The sequence below is a fragment of the Hippopotamus amphibius genome, chromosome 2 (genome assembly GCF_030028045.1).
Source record: "Hippopotamus amphibius kiboko isolate mHipAmp2 chromosome 2, mHipAmp2.hap2, whole genome shotgun sequence".
Lineage (NCBI taxonomy): Eukaryota > Metazoa > Chordata > Mammalia > Artiodactyla > Hippopotamidae > Hippopotamus > Hippopotamus amphibius.
In genome coordinates this window covers 171,463,184-171,483,411 of record NC_080187.1, presented here as the reverse complement: position 1 = coordinate 171,483,411, position 20,228 = coordinate 171,463,184, and the positions used below count along the sequence as shown (strand labels likewise).

Sequence of the window (20,228 nt, the reverse complement as noted above, 5' to 3'; positions counted from 1 at the left end):
ATGCAAAGAGGCTACTGTGATGCCAGAGGTGTGGAGTAAGCCTTCATCACTGTGATGGACTGCATGTAGGTGTCCCCCCAGATTCATATGTTGAAACCTTAACCCCTAGTGGGATGGTATTAGGAGGTGGGGCTTTGGGGAGGTAATTAGGTTTAGATAAGGTCATGGAGGTGGAGCCCCCAAAATGAGATTAGTGTGCTTTTAAGAGAAAGAACTAGAGCTGGCTCTCTCTCCAGCACCTGAGGATACAATGAGAAGATGGTCATCTGCAAGTGAGGAGGTGGGCACTCACCAGACACTTGATTTGCTGGCAACTTGATCTTTTTTTTTTTTTTTGCTGTGCATGGGCTTTCCTTTTTTTTAGTTGTGGTGAGTGGGGGCTACTCTTTGTTGTGGTGCGCAGGGTCCTCATTGCCATGGCTTCTCTTGTTGTGGAGCACAGGCTCTAGACACGTGGGCTTCAGTAGTTGCAGCATATGGGCTCAGTAGTTGTGGCTCACGGGCTCTAAAGCGGAGGCTCAGTAGTTGTGGCGCACGGGCTTCGTTGCTCGGCGGCATGTGGGATCTTCCTGGAGCAGGGATTGAACCCGTGTCCCCTGCATTGGCAGGCGGATTCTCAACCACTGTGACACCTAGGAAGCCCTGGCAACTTGATCTTGAATGTCCAGCTTCCAGAACCATGAGAACTAAATTTCTGTTTCTTAAGCCACCCAACCTGTGGTGTTTTTGTTATAGCAGCCTGAACGGACGAAGATAATCACATGTGTACTAGCTGACATTTCTCTTCCTCCTGTCCCTGGAATGCTTGCTACTATTGCCGCTCAGGCTCAGAGACCTTCGTAACCTCAGCCAAGCTTCCAGACTCTGGGTGTCTGCTTCTTGCTGCTTTTCTCACCTGCCCAAATCCCTATTCAGCACTGGCAGGGGGATGGAGTGGCAGGAAGGAACTGTCCTTCCCGAGAACTCCCCGGCTCACTGGACATGGTCACTCAGTATTTACAGTGCACCAACTGTGTGCCAGGCCCTGTGTAGTGTGGAGTGGATGGCGGGTCATGGGAATGGAAAGGTCTCTGCTCCTTTGGAGCCCACTGTCCGGTGAGCGAGGCAATTCAACAAGCAAAGACAGCGCAGGGTGGTAAGGGAAGGAACGCGGCATAGGAGCCCACAGCACAGGGGCCTGAAGCCTCGGCTCACACGTAATCCAGAGTTCTTGTGTTCCTCACCCCCTTCACTGAGAATAATGCACATGCTCTTAGGACACGGCAGCAAGGGAAAGGTTCAGAACTCCTAAGTGGAAGATTGATCAGGAAGGTGGCTTAGCAAAATCTCTGCTTTCTACTCAAGAGAGTACTCAACAGAGAACTTTAAACAATAATCAGATTTTACCCACATTGACTTCTGAGCCCTCTGTTGGTGAGATTTCTCTTCGCGGTTGGACAATTTACAAGGTCTGATTTGAGATTCCTCCTATTTTTAGAGGAGTGAATAAAGAAGATGTGTCTACAGTTGAGCACCGTGGGCACCACAGCCTACGAGTCACGTCTTCTCTCCTTTATACCATCACGATTTCCCCTTCTCATTTGGGGCACTGGCAGCTGAGCTTCCCAAGTCTCTAACAGAGAAATTACAAAGTCACCAGTAGGCAGACTGTCCCAGACATAAGCAAAAATATTATATAAAGAATGTCCCACAGTGTATCTTGTTCCCATCCTTGTTAAAAAGTACATAAACTACTAACACAGCATTGTAAATCAACTATATTCCAATAAAGGCTTTTTTTTTAAAGTATGTAAACTATCTGGTGAGATGGGGACCCCCTAAGTTTTGCTCTACCATGTTTTCCTAGGGACTGTTTATGATGTCCTTGCGTTTCTGGCTAGACATGAACAGACCTGAAAGAAAGAAGCATTATAACAGGTAAATGGCCACAATAAAACAAAACAAAGTTCCTACCCACTTTTTTAAAGATTTTCCAAGAATCGCTGGGACATGTACTAGTCTTAACTTGTTTCCTAATTCCTAATGGTAAAGTAACTTACATATATTGGATACTTGCTCGGTGCTTTCCAAACCAGTGGGATACACGCGATGTTTCTCCCCATTTTGCAGAGAAAGAAGATGAGGCAAGGGGGAAGTTGAGTAATTTGCCAAAGGTCATGTGCTGCTACTAAACGACAGGCTCCAGTTCCTACCACCTTCACCACTATGCTCACTGCTTCTCATGCAAGTATATTCACTTTGTTGCTAGTTACTTTCTCCCCACTAATATATGGCCTCTATCTTTTATTAATGTATTATATTAATATACATTAGTAAAAGATATATTAAGATTTCTCCATTTCAGTTTGATTTCTCAATTTCAGTTTGGTCCGGATTAAGATGATTTACAAACTAAAACAGTGCCTGGTTTACCTCAGTTGAGTTCAGGAACAATTTTCTTGGCCCTGAAAAATTTTGACTCGAATGCCATGCCCATATTTTCTGAGCTATAATGAGAAAACAGCTATTTTGTGTTGCTGCTTAGGCATTTTACAGTATAATGACCCTGCTCACACCCAGAGTCTGGACATTTAGACAAGGACCTGAGTTTGGGACTCTTGCCCCAAATTCCTGCTTGCTTTTCCTGGGGCACCTTTTGAAATGACCACTTAGAGTTGAGCCCATGTAAAGTTAGTGACCTGCACCGGAACCACCTTACACGTAATAGGTTCTTGTTAACCTGCTCACATGTGAACTGGGACAGAGGACTGCCTTTTGCCTGGCCCACTGCCTCCCTTTCCCTCTCCTGGTTTCTGGGACCTGTAAGTAATCATCTTTCGACTTTACTTCCTTTATGTGAGTATATCGCACCTTTAATCAAAACGACAACAGGGTTTTAATCCAGACCAAACGGAGGGAGCTACCTGCTGACCCCACGTGGTGGCCTGTGCCTCCTCATTCAGCAGATCGTTATCTGCATATCCTTGATTTAATACACCAGCTATGGGTCCTCCAACACAAAAGGATGCCATTTCCCCTCAGCTAATAAATGGTGCTATTTCGTAAGTTTCCACATTCCCATAGATGGTGAGAAATGAATCAGGGGAGATCGCAGCAGCTGGATTGCAAAGGACCTAAAAAAAGCACGTTAAAGAATATGGATTTATCCTGGACCCGCTCCCTTCCCCATGATCCCCTAAAGGACTTCAAGCAGTTGAAATTGCTACTATGGCAACCCCAGTGTGTCGAATGGACTCAGAGAAGCAAAACTGGAGGCCAAGGGGCCATTTAGGAAGCTTTCATAGAACTTTATCTGAGATATTGGTAGTTTGAGCCAGATGGATGGAAAACAATGGATGGAACTGATGGACGCGAGTGATGGATATGGGGGTTATGGGAGAGGGAGGAATTGAGGACCATGGCTGGTATTTGGTTAGGGCAACAGGGACATTCTATTTTTAGACACAGAGAATATGGGAAGAAATGGATTTAGGGAGGAAAGACTCTAATTTTAGCAGGTTGACAAAGGTGGGATAGGCAATGTATGAGTGTGAGATTTAGGAAGGAGGTCCTGGATAGAGATAAAAAATGTGGAAGTTGTCAGCACATGGATAGAGATTCATGCTTTTGAGGGTGTGTCATGATGAAAGGAATCCTAGCACAGAATCTTGAGGGAAACTGACATCTAGGAGATGGGCAGAGGTACAGGAAGCTGAAAAAGAAAGTGGCCTGAGCAAAGAGGTGAAGGCAGAGCCCAGAGCGTGCACAGTCAGGGAAGTAGGGGCAAGGAGTGCTTCTACGTGGAGGGGGTGGGCAACAGGGTCAAATGTTAGGGAGAACCTGAGTGAAGAGGACTAGACGATAGTGACACAGAAGCCACGACTGACCAGCTGAGGGCAGTTTAGGTGGAGCCGCAGAGGCCACAGTTGACTTAAGGGGTGGGCAACTGGTGAGTATAGATATTTGGCTCTAAAGCAGAGGAGAGGTGATGCTAACTAGTATATAAAGCTGAGGGTAACTATATGTCTACGACTGTCTCCATATCCATCTTTTTCTGTTTTAGATTTAAGAGACGAGTCTATTTAACTGCTAAACAGAAGGCGTGAGCAGGGAGGGAGACATTGAACATACAGGAGGAAGGAGAGCAAAAGAAAAGAGTATGTTGGCAGGAGACAGAATCCACGACTGGTGGATGAAGATAGCCGCCTTGGCAGAAAGAAGCTCACAACTTCTACTGAGCCAGATAGGAAGGAGAGATGAGGAGGACGGTGAGTTCCCAGATGTGCTGGTGGGAAGGGTTCCTCCTGGGGTTTCTGCTCTCTTGGTGAAGCAGAAGGTGAAGAGTCTGCTGCTGGCAGTGGGGGCAGAGTTGGAGGAATAAACGTTTTATGGAGAGAACAGAAGTCTTCAGTTGGATTCTGGGGAGGATGAGGAAAGAAGCTGGCAAAGGAAACCATGGAAGAATTGCTTGGAGGGTTGAGGACCAGGGGTGGCTGGAGAACACGGATTTAGATACACAGCATATCCTTCAGCGGGACTTTTCTCTGCAGCAATCAGCTGCCAGGGCGCGGGTGTAGGGAAAGCGGACAGTTGGAGTCTATTCTTAGAATCCTTAAAGTCCTAGGAGATTTTTGTGCCTGGAGAGGAACACTAGCCACCATCTGTGCTTTATTTATTGTTTAATGTGTTTACTTGATAAACCTACTTAAGCAAAAATTGTCTAAACATTTAAACACTGTTTATAGAACCAAGTCAAAATCTACACATTTTACAAGTCAAATTATTTACATATTGATTGCAAACTTAAATCTTCCTATACATTTCAATAGAATCATCTGTATAATATGTCAGCTTCTCTAAAAGCATCAAGTGTTTTGGTAAAGCACACACATCTGACAAGGATTACAAAATTTTTTACACCTACACTTACACTCATTATAAAAATGGGTTTGTAGACCAAAGAGAAGGACACTATCTCAGTTCAGACCAATTTTTGAATTTGCATATCCAAAAGAAGGATATTATCTCAGTGCAGATGAAGTTTTGGATTATTAATCAATGAATTCTTGGTTGGGACCTGGGAACTACTTTACCTTCTAAGATGATGAAAATCAGAGCCAGTGTTTATCTTATATATTACTGGAACTTTTGAAGTCCACACTTTTCCCGTGAATTAGGGTGTTGTAACTGGATGCCTTCTCTTTAAATGCTGTCATCTTTAAGTTTAACAACTCTGATATGCAGATGTTCCAAAGATGTCCATGTCCAAAACTCCTATGTTGTGTTTAATGGTAAAGGGACATTTTCTATGTAATTAAAGTTATGGGCCTTAAAACGGAGAGCTTATCCTGGATTATCCGTGTGGGCCCAATATAATCACATGGACCCTTAAAATCAGAGAATTTTTAAAGTCAGAGACATGACAGAAAGGTAGGTCGGAGAGGTTCAAACCGTGAGAAGGACATGGCCTGATGCTGTTGGCCCAAAGATTGATGGCCAGGAACCTCAATCCTACAATCATAAGGAACTGAATTCTGAATGAGCTTGGGAGTGGATTCTTCTACTTCAGCAAGGAAGGCAGCCCTGCCTACACCTTGCTTTTGACCTAATGAAACCCTGAGCAGAGAATCCAGTCATGCTCTGCTGGACTTCTGACCTACAGAAACTGTGAGGTAATAAGCAGGTCAAAGTTGTGGTAATTATTACACAGCAATAGAAAATGAATACAATAACTTCACTGACATTATTTACAAATTTATCTAGCTTATTTGCATTTATGCAAACTTTCCCAATAACTCCAATACTGTTGTTTTCCCCAATATCCAATCTCCTCTTCTCCCTTATTATATAACTCATGACTTTTAGCTAGGCATGGCTGCCTGGAATAAAGACTCTGTTTCATAGCCTCTCTCCCTTGCCTGGTGTGGCCAGATATGACTAAATTCTAGGGAATGAGGTGCAATCAGAACTGTTGGATGCACCTCTTGGAAAGCTTCTTTAAAAGGAAATGGGTGTGCCCTTCCTTCCTCCTTCCTGGGGACTGTAAGGCTGATATAATGGCTGGAGCTCAAGGAGCTATCTTGGGTCAGGAGGTGATATGCTAACGGTGGGTAGAATAGCAAGAAAGGAAACTGGGCTGTGATGATCATAAAACTGCCATTCATCCCTGGACTCTTTAGTTGCAGATTCTTCTATGTAAGACAAATAATCTACCGTCTTGTTTAAGCCATTATTATTTCAGGTTTTACTGTAATTGTAATCTCATTACAATTAGTAGGGTAGTATAGAGGCTCCCTTTCCCAAGAAATGAAGGATCATGTTTGAGCAGTGAGCAGTTATCCTTTGGATGTTTGACTAATTCATCATCATGTAACACACTGTTGGAGTTTCTTTCTTCCTAGTTGTAATATATAACCAGATGGTGCCAATCAGTCTCTTTCATTTTTGGTACAGTTCCAACTTTTTCTGGAATTACTCAGAGCTCTCTGGATCTACCCCTCCCTACTTATGCAGATAAAGAAAAATAAATGCACGTTAGAAACAGATAGAATATCTGCTCTATTTATACTCCTCCAGTTATCAAAATTAACTAAAAATAGTCTACTATAGTCATACTTATTCATTCAGTATATTAACTACATTTTGCACATTGTATAGTTACTTTTTCCTTTTTTAAAATCACAATTGTGGATTTTAAAAATTCACCTTGTTCCAATTAACTATGCTATTTTCCTTTTGATTATCAAATTGTCACAGAATGTCAGTTTGTGGAAGCCTATTAAAATCAGTTCCTTAACCTTCTCAGCTCTATCCTATACATTTAAAAAAGTATCTCTGTTTCTTTGTCTTCACTAATATGTCCTAGGTCTAGATTTATTTGTGACATAGAGCTATTATCCAAGGGACACTGAATCCTTTTAAAGGTGAATAATATTTGAGGCAAAGATCCAGGTGCTAAGAATGCATATCAGATTTTTTCCTGATGTTGTTTTTATGCTATTCAGTGATGAAGTTTGAAAAGTTATTTCTTTTGAAAACCACAAATTCACATTGGTATTTCCTACGTAACTCAGGCACTACCAAATCCTTTTTTATTTGACTCTAACATACAGTTTTACATTTATTTTCTCTACAACATACATGCTTGTATTCTGTAACCCCTGAATCCAGTTGTAATGTCATGTTCTCTCTTTAGGGATCCTATAGGGTCTCACTGAGCATCATTCTCTACTTACTTTATTGATAGAGTCATCCATGCTGGGCCAATGGGACACAGAGGTGAGACAAAGTTTACAGTACTGGCAGGAAGAGTGGTTGAAAGGATGAATTATGGAATCTGAGGTAACAGCAAGTTTAAGAAGGAGGATAAGATAGCACGAATCAGGAGAAAGAAGAGAGGTTGCAGGATACTGTGGAGCGGGTACAGTGAAGGTCGCTGAGAGAGCTAGGAGGAAGGAGGTGGTGGCTAGAACATGAAGTAATTGAAGTTCAGACTACAAAGGTGGAGCAGTTCTAGGAGGTGGCCGTGGTCATTGACGTGTTCCATGCCTGGAGGTCTACAATTGCCCACATGTGACCTACCTCCACCTCCAGCTGCCAAAGGAGGCTCTGTATACCTGCTCTCGGCCAAAGCAAACATACACAACCCATGTCTTGGGTGGGGAGGTGAGGGCCGGAGTCCATCTGAGACGTGCCACAAATAGATGCCTGGGTTCACTGTCTGCAGGCTGCCCCAATGTACACGAAAAATTTGTACTGTGTTCAGGCTGGGTGCATGCCCCCTTCCTGCCGCACCAGCCACAGGCTCTGGGCTGCTCTCTGGCCCTCCCCACACTCTTGCTAGCGGCTGAGCCTCCCTCCCGCCCAAGTCCACACAGTGCTGGCTCAGCTTCTGACTGTGCTGGCCAAGACCTCTGATGGCAGCACTCCTCACAGGAAGGAGCCTACTGGGTACGCGGAGGCTGGTCCATCTGGTCCCCTGTAGGGGCCTGTGAGGATCACCTGTGCCACCTGTTCCTAAACAGCACTGAGCAGGAAGCTGGGTCAGGGATGGGGAACAGCAGGAGCAGAGTCTGCAAAGAAGCGCAGGCCTCCCTACCTGCCAAACCCTGCCCTGATCCTAGGGCTGTAGGCAGAAAGAGAGACAGTGGGTGGGGTGAGAGGGGCAGTTCCCAAGACACCAGAGCTCTACTCTTCACCTTGGATGTTTGGCACAGGGTCCCATGCAAGGAAGTGGAATAAAGGCAGCCAAAGGGAGTCTCTCCTGCCCTAAAGATGCTACATCTGGGGTAGGAGAGGGCAGAGGGCAGAGGGCAGGGGCTAGATTCCCATCCTTGAAAGGCTTGAGTCCTCAGAGTGGGAAAATGAGGAAGCCAGAGAAGCTTGAATATTTCCAGCCACCCAGCAGGTTCCCTCGACGCAGGCGCAGAGATACCCGGTCCCCAGGATCCAGGGGCAGGAGCACAGAGCTGGTGGCTGCCTCCCGGGTCACATCTGGGTCATTGGCAAAGGCTGAGATGACAGGCCATGTGTTCAGCATCAGGCTCACCTGGAGGGGGGAGCCCAGTTAGCACCTCTCTCTGGCCCATGTCCTAGGACCCCCACTTTCCTGAGGGCTTCCTCCCTTTTCTCCAGCCCCAGAGGGACACTCTGGAACCTGGGAACCTGGGGCTCAGAGCACCCTCCTGGGAGGACTGAGAGGTGGCCAGTGTTGGACTTTGTGCCCTTTTCCCCCTTGCTCTTGGCCCCCCAGGATGCAGGCCAATGGAGGTCTGCCTGGGGGATCCCCTGGGCTCCACTTATCTCCCCTTCCCCTCCTGAGCTGGGGATGGGACAGGGCTAGGGTTCAGGTCACCTGGACAGTTTGGCGGTTGTACACCTTTACCACATGGAACCGGAAGCTGTAGACGCCCCGGACAGGGGCCACGAAGGAGCCCGAGGCCCGGTCAAAGCCACCGCCCTCATTCACCAGGACCTGTGGGATGCAGACCCTGCTGAGTAGGGCTCAGGGATGCTTAGGGTTCAGGGAAACCACAGGATTGGGGAAAGGGGCAGTGAGTAAGGAAAGGAAGGGGTGGCAAGTACACCAAACAGGAGGAATGCACGGATTCAACAGAAATGGTGAGAAAGGGCAAGGAGGGTGTGGTGGGAGTGAAGGGAAAGGAGACGGGCGGCGGGCTTGGGGGCAACTGGCCACAGCAGGGCTGTTTCCTTAGCCACAGAGCCGGCTTGGATAGTGATTCCAGGTCTTTGCAGGGTAGGGGGATTACCTGGTCGAAGTATATGGCTTCGCTGGTGCCATTGCTGATGTCCCCTGCTGGCTCGTGGTGGTGGCTTCGGACTGCAGCAAATGCCACTCTTCCAGGGGGCGCCTCTCCCAGGGCTGCTCCCCCTGGCGCCCCTGCAGCAGCTCTGCCAGGCTCACAGACCACCAGGCACTCACCTTCCAGGAGCACTGGCTCTGCCCCTTCCTGGGCCCACCCGGCCCTCAGGGCCAGAAGTGTCAGGGCCAAGGGCAGTCCGGGGCTGAGTGAGGGACCTGGTGGCCAGTGTCGCTTTGCTCCCAGCATGGCTGAGTGGCTCTGTGACCCACAAGCCTTCTCTTTCTGCTCCTTGGTTGTGTCCTCTCCCCCAGGCTCTCACCACCCCTCACCCTGCTTCTCAGCCCTCTCTCTGGGACTCATGGTCACCTGGTCTTGGTATCTCGACTCTGTCCTGCCTCTCACTCCTGCTGTCACTGCAGTTCCCTCCTCCTTGGCAGGGCACAAAATGACAGCAGTTGGGCTCTGAGAGGGAGAGGAGAAATGAGGCAGTCATACAGGAGGGCCACAGCCAGAACTCCAGGGCAGCCCCTCCCGAGAGCACTGAAGGCTGGAACTGGCACGACAGAGAACATGAGTGTCTGTGAGATTGTGAGTTCCTGTGTGTGTGTGTGTGCGCGCTCGTGCATATGTGTGAGACAGCTCCTACAGCCCCTTCCTCCTCACTCCTCCACTCTTCAAAATCCCTCACAAGTCAGCAGCCCTCTTAGCAGCATCTTTTCCACTGTTGGAAAAAAGGGAGCTTCCTTGTGTGTTCCCCACAATTGTTTTGGTGGAAAGTGCTTGGGTCAACAGTGTCACTATCCTGTGACCCTGGGCCAGTCTCTTTCTCTCCTTGGTCTTCTATATCTTCATCCGAAGGGGCCGGATTAGTGCCTTTAAGGCCCTCCTCACCTCCATCTCTCCACGAAGTGGTGCCTCATTCCTGAGAAACAACTGCGCGGAGCTGCCGAAAACTCAGAAGAGCGCGGAGACCCGACCCCGCAGGCTCCGAGCGCGAGCGGGCGAGTGGGCGGGGCCGGGGGCGGGGACGCGCTGGGGCCCGGGCAGGGGCGGGGGCGGGGGCCGGGGCCGGGCTCGGGCCGGGGGCGGGGTGCAGCCGGCGGCTGGCGGGGGCGGCCGCGCGCAGGGGCTCGGTGCTGGCCCAGCCCCGGGAGGGGCCCAGCTGGCTCCGCCCCGGGCCAGGAAGTGACTCAAAAAACTGTTTGTGATGTGGGCAAGACAGGTCCCCGTTGGGTGAGGAATCGGGAAGACCCGCCCAGATTTGGGCCCCCCGCCCTTCTTCCCTGCGCCGGGGGCGCGGGCGAAGCTGGGGCCGGCGGGCACCGAGCGGCGCCAGCGGGACTGCGGCCGCAGCGGGCGGCGAGGCTGGTAGGCGCGCTCTCCTCGGCGCCCGGGCCGCGGGAGCCGGAGGCCGCAGTGCGGAGCGCAGTCGGGGGGCGGCAGCCGCCAGCGGCTGTGGGCGGGGCCGGCCCGGCCCCTGGGCCCCGCGTGGGGCGCGTGGCGCGACCCTGGGGTGCAGCGGCCGGCGGGGGGAGGGGGTGGGGTGGGAGTGGCTAGAACCTCGGAAATGGCTGACAAGGGACCCCAGAGGACAGCCCAGTTCAAGCCCTGGGGAGGATTCATCTCTAAGAGGTTGTCTTGGAGCCGGAGATTGCAGAGACCCGGAGGAGAGGGACGCTTTCGTCACCTGTCCACTCCTTCTGGCATCCAGACCCAGCTGGATCTCCGCCCGCCCCGCCCCCAGCTTCCTGCTCAGGGCTGTGGTCTTTATTTTCCAAAGGCCACACACCCATCCCAGATAGACAGCCTTGTTTATCCATGACTTCGTCTCCGGAGAGAAGGCCGTTGTGTCCATGTAATCTGACATTTCCTCCCTATCCCCAAGATAGACTGAAGTGCTGTTTACCTCCTGGGTTGTTTACCAGTTTCGGAACTAGGTGCGACCTGTTGATAGCTGGTGTAGGCTAGGAGACCAAGTTTGGGTTGAGGGGACATCGAGGCTCTGAGCTGCCTTCCCTCCTTCCAGGGCTGGGCGGCCAAGGAGCCATGCCTACCTGGGGGGCTGGCTCCGCGTCCCCTGACCGCTTTGCCGTGTCTGCGGAGGCCGAGGACAAGGTGCGGGAACAGCAACCCCACGTGGAGCGCATCTTCAGGGTAGGGATGAGCGTCCTCCCGAAGGACTGTCCTGAGAACCCGCACATCTGGCTGCAGCTGGAGGGCCCCAAGGAGAATGCAAGCAGAGCCAAGGTGAATCCCTGTCCCTGACCCTTCTGGGGAAACGAGGATTTCCTCCCCCGTGGAGGCAAGAGAGAGGAGGGGCTGGGGAGGATCTTCACTCTTTGCTTGTCTCACTGGCGCAGAGCTTTGAGGAACTTCCAGACTCTATTTGTCAAGAGTTTTGGTTTCATTTCTGCTGTGATGACCCAGGTTCTGCCAGGGCTTGGAGATAAGTGATTCTGCTCAAATCAGTTTGTACTCTTTGCAAGAGCAGAGATAATCTGGTTGGGCAAGCAGGCTCCACCAAGGAATTCACTGTGGGGTGGGAGGCCACATTAATTACTTCCTTTGGAGTTCGTCAGGGCTTCCAGTAAGGTGCCACCACCAAATACCATGTGTGGTTCTAGTTTGTTTCCTTATCTATAAAGTGTGAATAATAACAGTATCCACCTCACTGAACCTACTGTGAATGAGGTAAGGCATGAATTCTGTAGAAGTTAGCAGTGATGACCCTTGTGATGGAAATATACAACACACATAAATGTTTAGAAGAGACAGCCTTTTAACCCATTAATTACAAGTATCTTAAGTTGAGTCAAGTTCCAAGTGTAGCCTGTGGCTACAGGCTGTCAACTGAAAAGGGGAAAGAAGTGAGCTTCTTGATCCCCTTTTAACTCCCACATTTTTCAGGATCTGTAGGACTCTGTTGCTCTGCCCAGGCATTTTGGAGCTCAGGAGAGAGCAGTGGGCTCGAAGAGGCTATTGGGCCCCTTAGGATTCCAGCAGTCTCCTTTTTTTTCCTACTTCCTCTCTCCCTCTTTTCCCCCAGGAGTACCTGAAGGGTCTCTGCAGCCCGGAGCTGCAGAATGAAATCCACTACCCACCCAAACTGCACTGCATCTTTCTGGGAGCCCAGGGCTTCTTCCTTGATTGCCTGGCTTGGAGTACATCAGCCCACCTGGTGCCTGGGGCGCCCGGCTCGCTAATGGTCAGTGGCCTGACCGAGGCATTTGTCATGGTCCAGAGCCGAGTGGAGGAGCTGGTGGAGCGGCTGAGCTGGGACTTTCGGCCTGGGCCGTCCCCTGCAGCCTCTCCGTGTGCTGGAGTGCTGAGAGAGTTCTCCGCCCTGCTGCAGTCCCGGGGGGACGCCCACACAGAGGCCCTGCTGCAGCTGCCCCTGGCTGTCCAGGAGGAGCTGCTGAGCCTGGTGCAGGAGGCATCCAGGGGGCAGGGGCCCCAAGCATTCCCATCCTGGGAGCAGGCGAGCTCGGGTCTGCTGGGTGCTCAGCACCAGGGAGTCAGGACTCCCCCGAGTGACTGCAGGGAGTCTCTGGACACAGGACCAGTAGGGTGGCAAGGGTCAAGGGGAGAGAGACATGCTATGGAGAAGGAGGAAGCAAAGCAGGCTGGTCCCAGGGAGATGGACATAGGGTGGAAGGGGTGGCCTGGGGAAGAGGCCTGGGGGAGACAAGGGGCCTTTGGGTCACAGTCAGGAGGAGGAGAGGCAGGGCAGGCAGGGCCTCTGAAAGGGAAGGCCCTGGGGAAGGAGCGGGTGCCTCAGGACAGAGGAAGGTTCTGGGTCCAGGGCGAGCCTCCCGGCACCCAAGGCTCCTTTCAGAAGGCAGCTCAGCCCCGAGGAGCCTCCCTTCTCCAGCGGCTCCATAATGGGGAAGCCTCACCCCCAAGAGTGCCCAGCCCTCCACCTGCGCCTGAACCCCCGTGGCACTGCGGAGACCGAGGGGACAGAGGAGACAGGGCAGACAAGCAGCAGGTCGTGGCTCGAGGTCGGGGGTCTCCGTGGAAACGAGGCACCCGGGGGGGCAACTTGGTGACTGGCACACAGCGTTTCCAGGAGGCCCTCCAGGACCCTTTCACCCTGTGCCTTGCCAACGTGCCGGGCAAGCCAGACCTTCGCCACATTGTCATCGACGGCAGCAACGTGGCCATGGTGTGAGTACGGGGTGGGACTGAGGGGCCAGGGGAGGGGGATGAGGTGATGAGATGGGCAGTTGTGTTCACTCTGGGGACATGTGCCAGGCGGGGGGCAGTCCAGCCAGGCTGCCAGGCCCCCCTCTGTGGTCCCAGAGTGCCGACCCCTTCCCACTGCAGGCATGGCCTGCAGCACTACTTCTCCAGCCGGGGCATCGCCATTGCCGTGCAGTATTTCTGGGATCGTGGCCACCGCGACATAACTGTCTTTGTGCCTCAGTGGCGTTACAGTAAGGACTCCAAGGTCAGAGGTGAGTTGGGCCTGGTCTTTTGTGTGCAGGGATGGGCCCTGCTTCCACCATGAGGACAACCCCATTGTGCTTCTCTTTTCTCTAGAGGGTCACTTCCTGCACAAGCTGTATTCCCTCAGCCTGCTCTCCCTCACCCCCTCCCGGGTCTTGGATGGCAAGAGGATCTCCTCCTATGACGACAGGTACTTGCTTCTCTCTTGGCCACCAGGCTTGACATTCAAGGAGCCTAGTGGGAGACTGAGGGAGAGACAGAAGCTCCTGACCCTTCACACTGTCTGTAAGCCCGAGTTGTGGGGAAACAGCCCGTTCTCCTTCGTGTGCTGCTATGATTGTGGAGGTAAACTTACCCTGCAGTCAAGATGAGATAGTTGATGGACAGCTGTGTTTGTCTATTCATTCTTCACTTTCCACTCATCAAACTAAAGGATGCCTTGTATATAGTGCCTTACCATCTAAAAATACTGGTTAAATGGAAAGATGGGAAAGCCGATGACATCAATAGCTGACAAATGCCTCTTATAACCTCTGTGTCCAAACACAGAGAGAAATTCCGCAACCTTCTGGAAAAACCAGAGAAAATGTTCAAAATAATGGTAAATGAAGAAATGCATTCCAAGCATAAGATTGTACGAAACATGGTAGAATAAAAATAGTGCTCTTAGAATTTGAAGGTCTGAATTTGAGTCCCAGGATGCACAGTCATTGACTGTGGAGTCTCTTAGTGGATTAACCTCTTTGTCTCAAGGTCCTCTTCCATTCTTTCATCCTCCTTGTGAATGTCAGAAGCTAAGGTATGTGCTTGCCTCGCTCAAGGTGCTAGGCAGCAGGACAGTGATATTCCTTAGTTTTTCACGGACCCCTTCAAGTGTGGCAGAGTGTCTTACCTCTGTTCTACAGAAGTGGAGACAGAGGGTCAGAGTGATTAACTCTCTTGGCAAAGGCTATGAAGTGGCAAAGGGAATATGAGAACTTAAAACTGGTAGATGGTTTAACTGAAAAAAACGGGGCGTGTTCCTTCCCCAGTGTACACGGTGTGGGAGATGGGTGGATTTTAAAAGCTAACTAACCAATTAAAAAAAATTGGTGACAAGTTCGTTCTTCTCTAGGATTTTTGGTTTTAAATTAAAAACAAGTTTCCAACCTGTAGCGATTATATATTTTGTCTTTGCAAATACTTAGCTTTCACTCCCTAACAGGTAAATGGTATTCTTCAAAGAGACAGTTCACGTTCTCCCGATGCTGTTCTATGTCCAGATTTCACAGGTTATCCGAGATACGGAACCTTTTTCACACGCCAGCACTGACACAGAATTAAAACTGAAGGTTGAGTCAGTTGTAATAAATTTTGAAGTCACGTGTCTATGTAGCTGGTAGGTCCTGATAGGCAGGTGGCACAATATGAGTTTGGAATTTTGCCTGGTTACAGTGAAAAACACAGGGGCACGTAGCACAGGCCTGCTGAATACTTCGGAGTGACATATGGTGTCATGTGATAATAGTAAAATATGTTTAACTTGAAAATACCTTTTGTACATTATATGGTACCATACACATTTGTATGTCATCTCCTTAATTTGTTTCCCAGACAGAAACTCAGAACCAGACATCTGTCACACCGAATCCTGATTATTAATCCCCTCTATACCTTACTGTCTTTCAAATACGGACTGCCCGCTTAGTACTAGGTGGCCTGCTGAAGGAGGCAGGAATGCAGGGAATCAGGGAAGACCTGATTCTTGACTTCAAAGAGCCCAAAGAAACTGTAACTCAAACACCACAGAATTGAGAGGAAAGGGATCTCCCTTCTGGCTGGGGTTTTGTGGGAAGGGAAGGGTTTGAGAGTTTTTGTTGATTGACAAGGACTTGGGATGCCTTGGATCTCTTGGTTTCTAAACCTGTTAAAAAGGACTCACTCACCTCATGAGTCCTACCCCCGTCCTGTGGAATCGGAATTACTAAAGTGGGGCCCAGGCATCTATTTTTTTGTAGTTCCCCTGGTGATTCTGTTCATCAGTGAGGTTTGGCAAGCACCTTCCAGGTGGAGGGAATAGTTTGAGAAACATGGAAGTCAGACAGCACAGGGCATGTTTGAAGAACAGGGTGTAATCTGATCATTGATTTTGGCAGGAGCTGAGAGTGCATTAGGGAGTACGGGGAGAGATAAGGCTATAAGAGTGGCTTGAAACTGGCTTCTGGAAGGCCTTGGCTGCCAGGCCTGGGCATGTAGAAATATTTGTTAGATAAAGGGCAAGTTTGGAAGACTTCTGTGTAGTGGAAGAGTATGTTCTCTTGGGGGAGAACAGGAGACACTGGAGGGTGGTAAGTGACTGGGGGCAGGGGCCCCCTTATCAGGAGGCTATGCAGTAATACCTCACTTGCAATGTCCAAGTAGCTCAGATGGTAATGGCGGGACTGGAAAGGAAGGAAGCAGAGTGGAAGGCCTTTCAGAGAAGGAGTGTGATGGATTTGTGACTGATTCATGGGGCAGGGTAGAAGAAGACAGAGCCAGAGCCCAATCTTTCATTCTGTCTCATACTAATGAGGTATAAAGTGTTGAGTGGAGGATTGTGGTGACTGGAGGAGATGCTATTGGGGGACCACAATGGATTCATCTTTCATGGGTTTCCTTTCTAACCCGTGGCGCCTGCGTGCAGTCAGTCACCTGGTGGCTGGATCCAGGTGAAGGGGCCCGATGTCCATCACCAGAAGTGGGTCATGGGAGCTGATGCTCTTTGGGGTTGGGACCTTGGAGAATCCCTGTATGGCTGCCCTGGTTTTCATGACAGGTTCATGGTGAAGCTGGCTGAAGAGACCGATGGGATCATTGTCTCCAATGACCAGTTCCGGGACCTGGCAGAGGAGTCTGAGAAGTGGATGGCAATCATCAGAGAACGGTGAGGGAGCCCTCCCCTGAGCGCAGGGCACGAACCCAGACCTTTCTCTAAATCCAGCTCTGCCCTGCCGCCGGGTGAGGACTCTGGGGAGGGGCTGAGGTTGCTTTGCGAAGGACGGTAGCCGGCAGCTTCTGATGGTGTTGGTCTTAGCTGTCCGGGAGGTGGGCCAGGAGCCCTCTGTGACCACACATTCTCTGTGCCCACCCAGCCTGCTGCCCTTCACCTTCGTGGGAAACCTCTTCATGGTGCCTGATGACCCGTTGGGGCGAAATGGCCCCACACTGGATGAGTTCCTGAAGAAGCCCGTCAGGTAATGCTGCAGACTCTCCTAGGCAGTCCTGGCTCTTGCCCTGCAGAGGTCTTGCAGGCTTGGAGAACTGGGGGAAGAATGACCTGGATCTCGGCCAGCTTCATCCTGTAGTAGTTCAAGTTGCCTTGGGCTTGGCCTAAGGAATCCTGACGCAGACCCTCCTGGCTGGGAGGGAAACTCCTGCTTCCTGTTTCCCCTAATCAGTGTGTTGGACTGAGTTATTTGGAAGGCGATTGCTTTCACTTATAGCCAGTTGCACTGAGCACTGCCTCTGCTGGATGTGAAGTGATTAATTTATTGGACTAGAACTAGATAGTGGCAGGTTCACCTTCCAGGTTCCAAAGGAACCGGCCATCTTCCCTTCAGAAGTGGGTTGATACTGCCACTCCGTGGTCAGTTTCTGGAACTTCAGGGTCCCTCCCCAGAGCCGGGCCTGGGCAGGGCAGTTAACTGGGAGTGGAGAACAAGGAGGCCCACGGGGCTTTAACGTCCCTCCAGGGTGCTCATCAGCTCTTCCTGTTCCCTCTGCTTCTTCTCAGGGCACAGGGGTCTTCTAAGGTTCAGCATTCTGCCAGGGGCTTCACAGAACACAGTAAGCAGCAGCAGGGGAGAAAAGAAGAGGAAAAAGGCAGTGGTGGCGTTCGGAAGACGCGGGAGACGGAGCGGCTCCGGCGCCAACTGCTGGAGGTGTTTTGGGGCCAGGATCACAAGGTGGACTTCATCCTGCAGCGGGAGCCGTACTGCCGGGACATCAACCAGCTCTCTGAGGCCCTGCTCAGTCTCAACTTTTGAGCCTTACCTGTCTGAGTGGCCGCCACCCCATCAGCTCCAGCCTCACCCAGCTCAGCTCATTCTGTGAGGGTCCCTCTGCTGCTGAGACCCTGACCCAGCCTCACCCCGAGTCGGTGCTTTTGGTCAGGGAAGCACCGAGGAAGTGCATTCGTGAGTGGGGGATGCTCTGGCCTGGGGGACTTTGGGGACAGGTCTGTAAAGTGACCTGATCTCAAGTCAGGACCTTAACCAGCTCTCAGGAGGTGCTCCTCAGCCTAAACTTCTCAACCTTGCCTTATGCAGGGTTTCTGTAGGGAGAGGGGGCTGCTGGAAAGGGTGGGTCCTGGAGACTGGGACGGCCGGCCCCTCCTCCACGCTGAGCTGGGGATGGAGGCTGGGGTTGGTGAGGGGAATGTAGAACAGGTGACCGGGAAGCTAAGCCTTTCCTCCTCCTGGCTGCTGCTCAGATGGCCAGAGAACAGGACGCTTCCCAGGCCTGACTGGGCTCCTGGGCGCATCAAAGGGAATGCTGGGCCCTGGAAAGGCTAGTGTTACCCGGTCTGGGTCACAGTGGGGCAGCAGGGAGTTGGCGGAGAAGGCAGAGGGAGACTTGGTTTTGGCCTCAGCTATGCCTGCCTGTGACCTTGATTGATCTTGGTCTTTACTTCTGCCTTCAAGTCAGGGGTAAAAATGCCTGTTGGGAGGTGAGATGAGAACATGGAGGAAAGTTCCTTGGAGGAAAGGTACTTGGACCAAGTCTCAGGTGTGTCTGTCTGTGGTTGCACAGGCTTCCTAACCAAAACCTCACTGTCAGAGAGCTGCGGGTCCTCTGTCCCCAGGGTCTGTGCCCTAGATTTTAACACTGCATCCTCAGTATAATGTGCCCTGTAATGGCTGCGTCTCTTTTGGGCAAACCCCCCAAATCCACATTTACAAAACAGTTAATTAGGGGTGACTGTTTGCATTACCAGCAAACTCTCAGGGTTCGTTCCTATCAATGGCAGCTCTCCTGTTGCATTCAGGTGTTTGTTTACAGTAGAACGAATGTGTCAGAAAGTCCCCAGTCCCCGGTTAATGCACTTGCTCGAGCATTGAACAGTCACCAAACCGAGGAAGTCATGTTCTGTGAGGACAACGTTCACGTGACCTGACCCTAGCATTTTCTCTACAGAACATATATGTTGCATAAAGCGAGACCCACTTCTGCTCTGTGTGTTTGTGTATGCGGATGGGAGGGTTTGTAGAGGTTGTATCTGGAGGAGTCAACCTGGAAAATGAAAATTGAAGAATCAGAATCAGAAGGTACTTGACTGGCCACCAGACCAACTGCTATCACCTGAGGACATTCTCGCCACACCTTGATTCCTACAGGTCATTGTCCTGTATCTGCCTGAAGTCCTCCTGTGTCAGGGAATTTACTACCTCCTTTAGTGCAGCCCCAAATATGCTTTTCTGTTACTTCTACCTTTGAGGCCAGTCATTCCCTCAGAAACAGTACAGAGCCAGTCAGCTTCCTAGAGTCCAAGACCAGATAAAGAAGTAAGACAGGTGTCCCTGGATTCTGTGCTGTCTGGGCCCTGCAGCAAGTCCTTGGACATGGCCCTTTTTTTAGGCTCTGACTTCTGTTCCCTGAGTGGCACAGGGAGTTGAAATCACCCCAGATCCTTGTATTAGCAACTAGCATGCGGAGCTGAATGATAATGGGAGAGGGTCCTAGGGTCCCAGTGTCGTCGCCCCTCGCTGTTGGTGAGGTACACAGGTACACCGCTACACCGCACCGAGCTGGGCTGGGGGCAGGCGAGTTGGAGAGAGGCCAGTCCGGGTGGTGACCGTGATTCAAAGACAACCCATAGTCCCCTCAGAAGAAAGGAGACTGGTTAATGTGGCCCAGATTGGGGGCTAGGGGAACTACTTCTGGTCAAACTGTGGCGGAAACCAGGATCAAGAAAAAGGGAGAGGCTCCTTGATGCATACTTGGGACTTTTTACCTTGAAAGGGTTGAGTTTGTAGTTTTTGATAGGTTCCTTGTACCTTTCACTTTCAGTGCTGGTGGGTGTGCAGTGGGCTCTTTGAGGTATCTTCTGCCCTTTTGTGCTAGGGACCTGGTTGACTGAAGTGGCCGCAGTCAGATAAGAGGCAAGTCCTTAGCTTCTGACAGTCCTGAGCTTTGCACAGCTTTGTCCTGCTGCAGCTTGATGAGCTGGGGCCAGCATGTGATTGCTTTATCAATTCACTGCCACTCAGTGACAGACTGAAGACTGCCCTAAACTTGACCCTTGTCTCTTCCTCTGCTGGCATCTTAATGGCATTGTGTGCACAAGTATGCAGGGTGACCCAGAGCCCACCGGAAATGGATCACCATTCTTGTCTTCTTGCCTCTACCTTTGTCATAACCTCATGCCTCAAGTTTGTTGCCAGCTCTTTTGGCAACGGAGGGACCAAGAAGGGAGAAGCTGCCCATTATAACTTTCAAAACCCCATGTAAAGGAAGAGG

The 20,228-nt window shown here is 50.7% G+C and overlaps 2 protein-coding genes across 2 annotated transcripts; one reads left to right on the top strand and one right to left on the bottom strand.

The window, feature by feature from the left end:
- Nucleotides 1-7,198: 7,198 nt before the first annotated feature.
- CBLN3 (cerebellin 3 precursor) lies at nt 7,199-10,295 on the bottom strand. The gene is made up of 4 exons (XM_057721064.1): nt 10,194-10,295; nt 9,249-9,764; nt 8,834-8,953; nt 7,199-8,527 (listed from the first exon to the last, which is right to left on the bottom strand). The coding sequence occupies exons 2-4, from the start codon at nt 9,546-9,548 to the stop codon at nt 8,330-8,332; spliced, it is 618 nt and encodes a 205-aa protein (XP_057577047.1). The 5' UTR covers nt 9,549-9,764; nt 10,194-10,295; the 3' UTR covers nt 7,199-8,329.
- Nucleotides 10,296-10,469: 174 nt separating this feature from the next.
- Nucleotides 10,470-18,939, top strand: KHNYN (KH and NYN domain containing). The gene is made up of 8 exons (XM_057721059.1): nt 10,470-10,670; nt 11,329-11,549; nt 12,349-13,469; nt 13,629-13,759; nt 13,845-13,941; nt 16,546-16,653; nt 16,862-16,963; nt 17,503-18,939. The coding sequence occupies exons 2-8, from the start codon at nt 11,349-11,351 to the stop codon at nt 17,753-17,755; spliced, it is 2,013 nt and encodes a 670-aa protein (XP_057577042.1). The 5' UTR covers nt 10,470-10,670; nt 11,329-11,348; the 3' UTR covers nt 17,756-18,939.
- The last annotated feature ends 1,289 nt before the right edge of the window (nt 18,940-20,228 follow it).